Raw genomic sequence first — 14,524 nt, 5'->3', positions numbered from 1 at the left:
TGATTGAGGTATCAAATGATGGCTCAAATATTATTCTTTCCACTGATCAACATTCTGATCGCATCGTAGGTTTAATCCCAATCTCCAAAGCATCATCAGATATTTTTCTGTAAGTGACACTATGCCGTGGGGACTCCTGGCCTTATATAGCGCGGCCAGACCTTTGACATCTGTTCCAAATTTGCTCCACCCTTATACAATGCGTAGTTCATGATACACTAATTATATAGAACACTTTTTGATATCACAAATCAGCATAAAATTTCCTGGTTCAGATGAGTCCTTACTCGTAAATATCCGTCGCGTATTTCAGAATCTCTTTTATTATTGTTATTAATAACAACTGAAGGCTATCGGTTGGCATCAATGGTTTTGCAGGGAAACTCACAAAGAATTACTCTTTCACGGGTTGACACAACTTGGTAAATGCCTCCCTTTGACCTGGATCTCGAATCACGTGCCGCTTCCCTCTTCTTTTCTCTCTTATACAGAAAGAGAGCATTTTTTAAGTACAGGCTGGCGCAAGCCCTGTTTTCTCTAAGTGGGCGTAATGAGACCTGTCTCGCTAGCCAGCAGAGAGCCACTCGTGCCCTGTAATGGGCAAACCATGCTAATTATGATTCTATTTATCGTAGAATGGCACGGAAAATGGTGTATTATATTCACAGGATATTACAACATGCTCCTGACGATTTCGTGAATGGTTTCACAACCCATGTGTTTCTTAACACGTTCCTTGCGGTTCGGGTCACCCTGTGTCTCGAAGCATGTTGCTTTTATTCATCATTGCGAACTTCTCAAAATTGTGGACTAAGTAACTACGTCCTAGGTACAAATTTTGAATAATTCATGGCAACATAGTGTTCATATTGAAGTAAAAGATAGGTATACTGCTAGTTTTGATCGGCCCACCGGTGACCCGAAGGAAGTTTCTTGCATTTTCCGTTCATATAGCTTAGTTTCACCCTGTGTTCGGATTGTTGTCTAACCTGTTTTTCTTTCGCGGGAATCTCTTAGCGCGTTTACGGTGAGTGAAGCCTGCAGAGTTGCTGCCTGTAGATGGCAAATTGTTGTTTAATACAAAGAGTACCACCCTTCTGATATCTCGTGTAACCTATTCCTTTCTACTTTGCTCTCAGGTAAGCAAATATAAATTTTTAGATTTTTATTTATTGGCGTAGTTATTGACATAATTCTTCTGACCCGGGGACTGGGTGTTTGTGTATGTCCCAACACTTTCCTATTCATATTCAGACAACACACTACAGTACCAACCACCACAGAAACACGCAATAGTAATTACATCCCTCCATATAGGGTTGGCGTCAGGAAGGGCATCCGGCCTTAAAACAGGGCCAAATCCACATATGCGGCACAGTTTGCACCCGCAACCCCACAGATGTGGGAAAAGCGGTAGAATAAGAAGAAGTCATTGACACATTTATTATCTTCTGCAGGTAATATTTACAAGCAAGTTCACATCCTTTTATAGGCGTGGAGCCTTCACATTCTGACACACTGGTTTATGCAGACTATGATAATCAAAACAAACAAACTTGTTGCATAAAATTAGCAAAGTGTCCACCGAAAAAAGAGGGGCGGTTATCTAAATGAATTGATATCACGGAGGAAAAAATGGCCAAGTTTTTGGGAATATTACTTGTTACGGGATTAAATTATTTTCCTGAAATGCCACTTTATTGGTCAAAGAACCTTTCATATGAGAATAAGTTAATAAAAGCCACTATGGCTCATGATCACTTCCTAGCTTTGCTGTCCTGTTGGCATTTATGATATAATGAAGCCCCTAAGGAGGGAAATGAAAGAGTGTACAAAGTTAAAATCTCTAGTAGACCAGCTTGAGGAAAATTTTCAGAATGCCTTAACCCCTTGGAGAAATGTTGTAATAGATGAATCTATGGTGCCTTGGAGGGGATGATTGCTTTTCAGGCAATGTATTCCGAACAAGTCAGATACGTATGGAATTAAAACTCTACAAAGTGTGCACGGAAAATGGGAAGATGGGTATACAATTGCTGTAAGAGTTTATCAAGAGAAAGATGATGAGCTGCAAGGGACAGGTCACGCTGAAGCAGTCGTCATGAAAATGTGTGAACCATTGTTGGGAAAAGGTCGCATCTTGTTCACCAACAATTTTGTACAAGTGTTCAATTGGCACATTGGGCAAAGAAACACTTCTCTGTGGAATAATTTGTCCCAAATAAGAGCAGTGTCTCCAAGGATTTGTTTATTAAGCACCTTAAAGGGGGGTGGTGGTGGTGGGGATTTGTGGATCAGAGAATGAAAAGGGGGGCAAAATAATTAACTGTATGGACTAGAGGCGAGTCCTGATGATATCCACTGTACCTGATCATGGTGATATCTGGAAGACACGAGGAAAAAGGAACAGGAAAGGAGATTCAATATTGAAGCCAAAATCTGTGTTGGACTACAACAAGATCAAAAAGGGTGTTGATCTTGGTGAACAAATATTGTTTTATTACACCCCATTGAGAAAGGGTGTTAAATGGTGGAGGAAAGTTGCTGTTGAACTTCACCTAATGACTGCAGTTGTAAATGCCTGCATCTTACACTGCAAGCGTAGTTCTGGAAAGAAAAATCAATCAGTCATTCAAGGAATCTCTTGCCTTCTCTCTATGTCGGTAGAGGACTGCTACATCTTGTACACCTCCAGCAAGGAACAGGGCACACACACTGAGCAAAGTGGAAGGACCAGCCAGGAAAATGCGGCGACACTGCAGTGTGCTGCAAGAAGGTATTTGCACAGCATGGGAAGTAAACTGCTGACAACAAAACATAGAAGGTGGTGACATACTGTGCAGAGTGTTCAGGGGCACCAAAAATGTGTATTGAGTGCTTCAATGAAATTCACATGAAAAAGTGCCAGTGAATGTGTAAAAAAATGCAACAGTGATAGTGTTCTTGTTATATTTCTTCTGAAAATCAGTAATTTTACTCTTACTTTTCTGAAAAATATAGGCAAGGGATGTTACATTTTTGTTCCGTTTCAACAGTAAATAGCTATTTAATTGGGTTTTTTTCTTGTCTCAGTACATATTGTTCTTAAATTATGTTCTTTGGCTTCTGTGATATTATTTTGTTACTAAGCATAATACGAAAATAATTAACATCGGCCCATCATATTCCCATAAAAACAGATCAATGAACAAGAAACTAACATTTACTTCTGGGATCATTTCTGAGTGTCGCACTTGTTGAATCAGAAAACTGTCGCAGAGGTAAATACATCTGAATGTCTCCTCAACAATAATACACGCAAGTACACCAGCATTGTTTTCGATTTCATGGTAGGGACTAACCAAAGTCAAACTCGTCAGGTCACCGGTGATCTGAACCGATAATAACTGAAGGCAGCATTAGGTCACCAGTGGGCCGATACGATGTAAAGGTAAGTTATCAAAATTCACTGCTCCAGGGAACGTGCTAATTCCTGGTTGATTCTGGTATGATTTGGAAGTGTGTCTTGATAAGTGCCAGTTCTCTTTGAACAGTTTCATTGCCGAAAGAGTTCACAGCATTAAATACTTTACGTTTTCTTTGAAGATTGCTAGTAAAACAATAAAAGTTGAAAACGTGCACAATAAATCCAAAATTTGAAGTGTATGCACTAATCTGTAATATATGCAAATAAATGTATATGCACTGTTAAAATTAATAATTCATCCAATTTTACCTTGAAACGCATTTCAGTGTTGGTTTTGGAGGTCTATATATCGGCAAACAAAATATGCATTGGCATAAAAGTCCGATATCAAGTTGTCATCCAAGCAATAGCAGAACTTACAAAACTTACACGTATGTTTTAGAAGATGGTTTGGGATATACCTTCGTAAGAATTCTTCCTTAACACGTTCCCATTTCATGTACTATCATGTAAAATATGTTTGTTATAGAACAGTAGGTACAGTATAGTTTTACAGTACCATTTGGATGATTGGGGTTTGGTTCTTAGCCTCGACTTTCCTTTTCGTGTCTCAGGGTTTTTTTTTTCTACAACAGTGTTACTACTAGTTTTTTAAATTTGTTGTTTTTATTGTATTTTTGAAAGAAAGTATATAAATATGCTACTGTTATCATCGTTCAGTGTTAAATCGCCCATTAACTGATGGAAGAATTATTTGCCTATTGAAATTGCTTTTAAATTTTTATTGGAATTTGTGACTGTTGGGGACAGAAATTGGCCTGTTGATCAGGCTACATCCCATTGATTCTGTGTGGTATAGGAATGGAGATAGAGTTGTAACTTAGGAGCCATTCCAAGGTTGGCCAAACTACATTGCAGCAAAATTGCTTAAGACAAAATCTGAGCCTGGACTACAGATATGTCTGTGTCCTCAATTAATGATGTCAGTTTGATGCATGTTCTCTGCAGCTCTACTTGTTTCCTTCTGTTGGAAATATTGATGTCATAGAGAAAATACTTGAATGATATCCAAAAAGAATAAAGTGTATGTGTGTTGTCATAACATTTAAACTGTCTTGGTTTCAGAGCCAATAAACATCTTTCATGGAAAGCATAAAACAGATAATGAACCCATTCGATTATCCTATCAGCGAGGAAGCCATTACAACAGTATTGTGGATCCATATAAAGCAACAATTGGTGTGGGGCTTGGCCTGCCTAGTTACACTCCTGGCTTAGCAGACAAAAATCTTATGCAGGAAGCTGTGAGTTTAAGTGAAGATTTCCATATAGAGCAGGTATGATATTTGAATGTCCATTATTTCAGTACTGCCAGTTTTAAGGGAGTGAAAGAGTCAGATGAAAAAGGTAACTGGGTATTTTACACCAGATGCTGCCTTGGAAGTAATTCCTTGTATGTATATCACACGTAACACACATAGCAAATAAAGGCAACTCTAAATTATTTGGGAATTAATTGTCAAGGTAGTTCTCACGAATGAGTTAAATATCAGTGCCACTGCTTGCTTCAAGGATTAATTTAAATACTCCTGCCTATCTAGGCATATTGTGTCATGTGGGATACTTGGTGCTAAAATGTGTTTTATTCAGTAAAAGTACACTTGTAATTTTCTTTAGAGAATCCTTGAGAAATAATGATGTAAAAGTGAAAAAAATCAGTAATTGTAATATATTCTGCAAAGTAATACATATGATCTTGGCACATTACTAGTGTTTTTGAAATGAAGGTGTGCAAATATTGTGGGAATTGTTATGGAAGGGCAGAAAAGTAAATCCAGAACTTCATAAATATTTTAATATAGCTTACACTCAAACTGCAACTACTACACAGCATGAATGGTTGCCACATATATATCCACAAATAAAACTATTTGAAAGTTAATGAAACTCACTACACTATCAGTATGATTCACATGACATTGCCTCCATAATTTTTGACTGCTTACTTCTTTCATATCAAATGGAACACAGATCCACAGCAAATTTTCTCTGTAATTCCATTTTGTTGTCACATACAACATGACATATGTTTTAACCCTCTTGGAGCCAAGAGCCGATCTGGTCGGCCGCTCCCCATCAGCTGGAAGAGGCCAGAGCTCTGCCTCCACTCTGCTACTGTAAAGCGCCAGGCCGTTTTCAGTGGAAATACATGTATTTTAAAATTCGCGTATATCTACCAGTGTATAGCAAATACCGGCATGAAATTTTCTACATATCAACTACGTAGAATAAGAAACTGGTTTGGAGTGATATAAAGAGTCAATGATGTTTTATTGTTGATTTGTAGTTGTCGATAACGTTTATTTTTAGGAAGAGAAAAATATTTTTGCACTTTCTCTCTCAATATCTACTTTGAAAAAATAATTTACGATACAAAAGAATATACGTAATTATGTATAATGTATTTCTAAATACAATTCTATAGAATAACTAATTTGAACAAGAAAAATAAAAAACGTAAAAAATAAAAATTATAACATATGTCACTAGTAAAAACAAGACAATTTTACTCACCGATAAAATTTGCATAGGCCTATATGTATCGATATTTGGCAAATACTGACAACAAATTTTCTACGTGCGGACAACATTATTAAATAAGTAAAAAATAGTAGTTGATATTATAGTTTTTTGTTTTCAGAAAAAATAGTTTCTCGTTTTCGGTTGTAGTATTTATTAAAAAAATAATTTTACAATACAGCAGAATTTATGAAATTAAGAAATGTATGGCACCAAAGCCGTGATTTGCTTCGACCTACTAAGCGACCACTGCTCAGTTCGGTACCTGCAGTTTACGAGGTGAATCATGGTCAGTGAGACGGATCCTCTCAGTAATTATTCTTGGATTTCCAGACCGGGGTCGCCCTCTCACCCTCAGATATCTCCTCAATTGCAATCACTTAGGGTCACTTAGATTGAGTGAACCTCGAACCAACCCTCAGGACCAGACGAAAATTCTTGGCCTGGGCGGGAATTGAACCCATGACCTCCGAGTGAGAGGCAGCCATGCTACACTTGGCCCGCGGAGACTGGCATTTAGGTAATGATAGAGGACTATATGTGACTATAAGGTTTAGCAGGGAGTAAGTGAAAAGTAAATTGAAGTATGATATGGGTGGACAATCAGACGGTAGGGCATGTTTAGGTCCAAGAACTTCCTTGAAGGAGACAGGAGGTTGAGGAATGTTGTCGGATTCATTGGGAAAAATTTCCACAAAATCTTCTCCAGGGACATCATATTCGTTATCACTAGTTTCATCCACCACCATATTCAGAGTAGCTTTAGTGCTGTCAGACACAATTAAACGTCTCTTCTTTAGCTGCGGTGATTCCGCCGACGTGTCCGGTATAATTTCGTCACTACTCTCTGAACTAAATTCCCTATCGCTATCCGATAAATCATCCGCGTTAACTTCGCACTGTTCCAAATACTGCATTAATTTATTGTCATCAATACCTGCTGAAAAAATATCACGTGAACAACATGCCATTTTCCTGTCACAAATCCACTCACTGCAAGGAGTTAGCTGGTATTTGTAAACACAGGAAACGACTCTTGTGTAAGGTATAACACCCTCTTAGAACTACCAAAGCAAGGCCAGGCACACAATAACGTGTAGCCCCTTTACTACAGGTTGTAACAAAAGTATGCACGTCGCCATAGGTTGCCTCAAAATTATGTATATCACAGAATTTTAAGCCGGCCGATGAAATCGGCTCTGGCAACTTCCGACTGGATTGTTAAAGGCCGACCAAATCAGCTCTGGCAGTTTAAAGGGCGGGTGCTCGCACTACCGCCTGACACCAAGAGAGTTGAATGACTTCAAAGAAATTGGAAATTTATTGAACATATATACCTTGGTAAGTTATTTCAATCCCTAACTCCCCTTCCTATGAACGTACATAGGCCCCAATTTGTCCTCCTGAATTCCAACTTTATCTTCATATTGTGATCTTTCCTACTTTTAAAGACACTGCTCAAACTTATTCCCACGAACCTACGACCCTGGCGTAGCAGGGGGGAGAGGTGATACTCCCAGGTGGCGGATAGCGCCGGGGGGGTCCTAACCGGACTTGAGGGAAATAAAATACCTCTCGCGGACAAAACACACTGGGTGGGGTCGCATATGTAGAATACACCCACGGTATCCCCTGCCTGTCGTAAGAGGCGAATAAAAGGAGCAACCAAGGGATGATCAAATTAGAACCATGAGACTACTTGTAATTAGTACCATCACGCAGGGAACACCATGGATCGCATTTACTTGCGCGTAGTACCACTATGTTAGGTACGCAATAGGTTTGTGATTAGTAGCGACAGTGTGTGAATCAGGATGAGGTTCTTACAGTACCTATGATTCGTACCCCTATATGAGCGACACCATGGTTCTGCCTTACCTATGCTTAGTTCCCACTATGTGAGGAAAACCATGGGATAGTTCGGGTCCCTGTGGTTAGTCCACTTATGTGAGGAGTGCCATAGGTTTGCGTTGCCTGTAATAGCGCTGCAGTGTGCAAACACCATAGGCCTGTGTTACATGTGAGCATTACACTACCTGTGCATAGTACCATAATGTGTGGAATACTGCGAGTCTACGCTACTTTTGATTAGTACCACCAAATGACAAATATGGTTCTACTTTCCTAGCGATATGTACCATTATGAGGGTAAGTAAAATTCTTTCAAGAATAAAATTTACTGTGTCCGCCTATTCAATACAATTAAATTAAATTGTACTGAATTGTATTGAATAGGTGGACACAGTAAGTTTTATTCTTGAAAGAATTTGCTTATTGTTATCTTCAGTACGGAATAAAATGAGATTAGTTACTTGTAACCATTATGAGGGGCCAATTACGTGGATTTTGGACCCGTTTCGACTACAAGCATAATCGATTCAGTATTGTGCTATAGAAGCAGTCCTTTGGTCAGTAATACTATTGTTTTGTGCCAGCTTCTGTGCATGTGAGGCACTGTGGGTTGGTTCCACTGATCGTTTTAAATTCATATCCATCCATTCATTCGTCGTTCTCACGTTTTGTATTCTGGTCAGTTGAGGATTTTGGACTTTTAATTTGTCATAACATTTCATCTCATTTCGTACCATTAGGGGCCAATGATCTTGATGTTAGGTCCCTTTAAACAACAAGCATCATCAAACTTATTTGTCTACTAATGTCATTTGAACCATCTCTCTACTGACAGCTCAGAACATACCACTTACTGCAAGAAATTAGCTTCATTTCCCGTATCAAATCTTATTTACATTGAATCAATAACAGTAAATTTCCACCTTTTTTTGATATATTTGCTTTAAGCAAATCAATTAATCATTTACAGTACATATTTCATTCCATTTGGAACATCCTCAGCTATAGTATAATGCTTAGGTGAAATTACAAAGTGTATTATCTTCTTAAAAACATCTTAATGAGTACCTTGTTTTGCTTAAAATCTATGTGAATTTAAAAAGTTAAAATAATTAAAATCAATGTGGATGGTTGAATGGGGTGTTGAAGTGGGAAGGAAAATGGATTTACTTATTTTAACCTATATTAAAACTATATCTATTCATTAACTTTATTAAAGACTGGAAGGTGCTGGAAGAACCATCATTGGCAGACCACCAGCACATCCAATTTGCAATAGATGCGAGGCTATGTGGGATTGAGATGTACGGAGACCCAGAAAGAACTAACTGGGAATGATACAGAAAAGTTCTAGGGAAGGCTGTACAAACAATTCCAACTAACGTCAGAGGGCAGGAAGAATTGGGTGAGGCAGTTGAACTATTAGAAGAGACTATTATAGACTCATTCCATGAAAACTGTCCTCTCAAAGAAAAGAAAAATACCAAAAAAGTAAGGTGGTAGAACAACAAACTAGCCGAAATGAAAAGAGAAGTTAGGATGTTGTATAGAATATCATCTAGAAATGGTATGTGGGACATATATCACAGGAAACTCACAGAGTATAACCTAGAGATACGGAAAGCCAAAAGAAAATCTTGGAGACTGTTCTGTGAGAAAGTGGAATCACACTGAAACAGCAAGGCTCCAGAAGATTCCATACCTGCCAAGTATTCCATTTTTTCCGTAAAATGTACGGATTTTGAGTGTGTTTTACAGTCGTACGGATGAATAACGTTATTATACAGGTTTTGAATATCCGCGCTTGGTTTCGCTTTCTGACTGTAGTTGGTCTTGACAAGATGCAGTGTTTGAAATTCGACCGGTAAATGTATCGATAATCACATTATCGATTATCACTGTGCTTTTGTCACCTGTTCTACATCAACTGCTACTTCATTCAATGAGATGTTCCCAAACAAGTAACAGGCTGTGATTTTGAAAAAAACTTGTGAAAAGTAGCAGGCTGTGAATTTATATAAAACAATTCGTAGCAGCTGAAAGGCTTTGTTTGTGCGCATGTGTAACATTGGCAATAGTTCTGAAACTCGTGGAATTGTGTAACGAATTTCTAAGCTATTTAGTTTTTTTAGTGGTGTTCATAATGATTTCAACTAAGAAACGACATTATCACTCTTTTTGGGAGGCATATTCTGCTTAATTTCCTTGTTTTATACAATCAAGGAAAGTGTTCCCAGTGTTAAGTGAAAACAGATCAGCACTCATCAAGATGTAACTTTGTGTATTTCATTTCAAGGGTGATCATAACATATACAGTAAAACCTCAACGTGTTGGTTTTCGGGGGGCAGGGGGAAAATGACGACGGTTGCGGGAAAACTAAATTCAGGCAACATAAAAAATAGGGGGAAAGCAAAATAATAAAATATGGGTACTGTATTGGGACATTTTTCATTATTTAAATATATTATTATTATTATTATTATTATTATTATTATTATTATAAAAACAATAATGACGCGTGGCTTCCGGAGCCGGGTTCGAGTTGACGCGTGATAGGCAATATATGCGCATATGAAAATGCAGACCAACCTAAGATGAATTCTAATGTTTAATTCGGCAGACAGCCCCTGAACCGTTGGAATTAACTAAGGAAATTTAAAATCATCGTCCCAATCGAGACCCCTTGAACCAAAGCGCGCGTGCACACACACACACACACACACACACTCTCTCTCTCTCTCTCTCTCTGTCATCCTTTTTCATTATGTCCCAAGACTGTTACGACCGAGCTCGATAGCTGCAGTCGCTTAAGTATGGCCAGTATCCAGTATTCGGGAGATATTAGGTTCGAACCCCACTGTCGGCAGCCCTGAAAATGGTTTTCCGTGGTTTCCCATTTTCACGCCAGGCAAATGCTGGGGCTGTACCTTAATTACGGCCACGGCCGCTTCTTTCCCACTCCTAGCCCTTTCCTGTCCCATCATCGCCGTAAGACCTATCTGTGTCGGTGCGATGTAAAACAACTAGCAAAAAAAAGAGACTGTTATGCATGCGCGTGTTAAATTTCTGCTTAAGGATCTTCCGGATTTCTCGTTTTGAAAGTTGACAGGTATGAGGTTCTGAAAGCATCCCATATAAATCAATTGGGGACACTGGAGAAACCAGATGGGTCATTTACTCAGGCAGGGAGGGACACGCTGGAGATACTAATGGCGTATCACTTTCCTGAGGCTGAGGAGATGACAGAAGAAGAATCGGTTGGAACAGAGACCGGAGCTCGAAGAGCAGACTGGAACTGTGCCAGCAGAATAATAAAACATAACCATGTAAAATGGGCAATCGACACGTTTCATCCTATAAAGGCTCCGGGGCCAGATGAGATACTTCCGATACTCGTACAGGAAACATGGGAGATACTCATCAATGCCCCGACGGACCTTTTCAGAGCTAGTCTAGCTTTGGAGTATGTGCCAAAATCTTGGTCTGAAGCTAAAGCAGTATTCATACTTAAGCCTGGAAGGGCAAATTATGCCCAAGCCAAAGCATACAGACCATTATATTTAACCTCCTTCATGCTGAAAGCAGTGGAGAAAATTCTGGAATAATATATCAGAAGACGGTGCAACTGAACTCAACGTTACATGAAAATCAGTTTGCATATAGACCTGGCAGATCCACTGAAGTAGCACTCCACCAGTTGGTTTGTAAACTAGAGGAAAGCCTAGAATATAAAGAAATTGCACTGGTGGCATTTCTAGATATATAAGGAGCCTTCAGCAATACAACCTATGACTCTATGATCAAAGCATTGGAAAAGAGCAAGGCGAGTAAAACCATCGTCAAATGGATTAAATCCACGTTAGACTGAAGGAAGATAAAAGCAACCCTGTTTGAAGAAACGCTGATGGTTAAGGCCACCCGAGGCTGTGCTCATGGAGGAGTTCTTTCTCCTCTGCTGTGGAACCTCGTGGTGAACAAAATCATAGCTATGCTCAACGAACAAGGTTTTTATACACAAGGACATGCAGATGACCTATTGATTGTGGTACGAGGTAAGTTGATGAGTGTTATCCAGGACCTCATGCAAAGATCACTTAACCTTGTGGAGAGCTGGTATCAGGAAGAACAACTATCAATCAACTCGAACAAGATAACCCTGGTCCCTTTTACAAGAAGGAGAAAATTAGAGGGAAAGAGATCACTGAAGCTCTTTGGGCAAGATGTATATATATGGAAGAACAGGCACTGTACTTAGGTGTAGTGTTAGACAAAAATCTAACCTGGGATCCACGTATAGAAAGGAACATAACGCAGGCCAAGAACTTGCTGTATGCATGTAAAAGAGCTGTCGGGAAGACATGGGGCCTAAGACTAATAGTTGTAATGTGGATATATACAATGATCATTATACCGTTGATGGCCTATGCTGTAATCATCTGGTGGCAGGAAAAGTCAGTAGTAGATTGAATAGCCTACAGAGAATGGCATGTATAAGCATAACTGGGGCTATGAAATCTACGCTGACCGAAGCCTTGAATATTTTACTAGACCTCCCATCACTATGCAATTTCATAACAGGACAGGCTAGAATGCGTTCATATAGATTGGCACAATCAGAATGCTGGAATGCACCAAGACCCAATCTAGGACATTAAAATTAACAGAGTAATAACAGAAGAAGTTCTACACATACCTTCTGATCATATGATACCAAAGTACAACTTTGAAAAACTGTTTGAGACCCAGATAATAAAAAAAGACTGGGATATCAACAAATGGAATACTGAAAAAGAAGATATAGTGTGGTGGACTGAAGGCTCAAAGACTGGGGATGGCACAGGAGGAGGGATCAACGGGGGAAGATCAATCCAGATGAGCCTGGGCAAGCACACTACAGTCTTTCAAGCGGAAGTGATAGCTATCACAACATGTCTTGAAGAAAATCTGAAAATGAAGTATAGGAATAAGAACATTTACATTTTTACGGGCAGCCAAGTGCCATTAAGGCACTAGAAACAGTCAAGATAATCTCCAGAATTGTCTGGTATTGCCACTCGCTTCTCCTGAATCTCTCAGAGTACAACATTGTCAAAATAATATGGGTACCAGGGCATGCAGGTATAGAAGGAAATGAAAAGGCAGATAAACTGGCCAGGAAAGGGGCAGAAACACATTTTGTAGGCCCAGAACCTGTATGCGGGATTTCCTATGGACAAGCCTGACGCTACATAGGAAAGTGGGTACAAAAGAAACAAATGGAGAACTGGAAAAATACTCCAGGATGCAGGCTTGCAAAGGAACTGATAAAAGGACCAAACAAGAAGCATACTAAAGAACTGTTGAAACTCAGCAGAGAAAATATAGGGTGGGTGGTAGGACTGTTGACAGGACGCTGCCATCTGAAAACACACCTACATAGAATTGGAGTAATGGGGCCGATGACCTCGATGTTGGGCCCCTTTAAACAACAAGCATCGTCATCATTAGAATTGGAGTAATAAGAGGCAATATATGTAGGAAATGCAATGAAGCAGAGGAATCGGCTGAACACATACTTTTCGAATGTGAGGCGCTGGGTAGAATCAGACTCTCAGAGAGAAAAAATCCAAGAAGACCCAATAACAACAACCTGCAGCTTAGTGAAGGGAGCAGGTATGCTAGGTGGGAATGAAGGTAAAACATGGTAGCAAAAGATCTTTGAGGTTGATGCTAATTACTAATATTTAGAGGCCCCATGAAGAAAAGAACAGAAGTTAAGTGTTTTTGTTCCCAGCACTTGTTCCACTATGATGTATGATTTTCTAGTTGTCTACTAATAAAATGTTTGTGAAAATTAATTTTTCCTTGTCACTGTTCTATTTTTTTTACAAGGATGTTTTCTTCTTTAGCTCTTTCCAAGGAGAATGTTGTTTATTTTAATTTTATAAAAGTATCTCTTGAATTCAGTTTATGCAGTATCCTTGAAGCTGATTGCTGTCTTGTAGACGGAAGGCTACATCAGCCGTCAAAAATATTGTACTAATAATAGATCATGATAGGATATTTGATCAACTTGCTCCTCCAAGGACAAAGTAGATTTGTCATCAACAAGAAGATTTCGGCGAAGCTCTTTTAGTAATAGTATGACAGCAATCAGCTTCAGGGATCCTGCATAAACTGAATTCAAGAGAACACTTTTATAAAATTAAAATAAACAACATTCGCCTTGTAAAGGGCTAATGAAGAGAACATCCTTGTAAAAAAATAGAAGAGTGACAAAGAAAAATTAATTTTCAAAAACTTTTTATTAGTAGACAACTAGAAAATCATACATCATAGTGGAAAAACTTCTGTTCAAATGAATAGATATAGTTTTAATATAGGTTATAATAAGTAAATCTATTTTCCTTCCTATTTCACTACCCCATTTAACCGTCCACATTGATTTTAATAATTTTAATTTTTTAAATTCACATAGATTTTAAGCAAAACAAGGTACTCATTAAGATGTTTTTAAGAAGATATACTTTTTAATTTCACCTAAGCATTGTAGTATAGCTGAGGATGTTCCAGATGGAAAGAAACATGTACTGTAAATGATTACTTGATTTGCTTAAAACAAATATGTATCAAAATGGTGGAAAGTTACTGTTATTGATTCAACATACCACTTAGTCGAGCAGCTTGTATTCTTTCTCCCAAGTCTT

At 38.7% G+C, this 14,524-nt stretch overlaps 1 protein-coding gene across 1 annotated transcript in view; it reads left to right on the top strand.

Annotated features, from left to right (window-relative positions):
- Positions 1 to 14,524, top strand: part of Duba (Deubiquitinating enzyme A) — a 255,239-nt gene that overhangs the window by 167,314 nt on the left and 73,401 nt on the right. The window contains exon 6 of the mRNA XM_067139359.2: positions 4,532 to 4,743. Coding sequence (XP_066995460.1) covers positions 4,532 to 4,743 — 212 coding nt within the window. The remainder of the gene's footprint in view (positions 1 to 4,531; positions 4,744 to 14,524) is intronic.

This window comes from Anabrus simplex, chromosome 2 (genome assembly GCF_040414725.1).
Source record: "Anabrus simplex isolate iqAnaSimp1 chromosome 2, ASM4041472v1, whole genome shotgun sequence".
NCBI lineage: Eukaryota > Metazoa > Arthropoda > Insecta > Orthoptera > Tettigoniidae > Anabrus > Anabrus simplex.
This window is presented reverse-complemented; position numbering and strand designations above follow the sequence as displayed.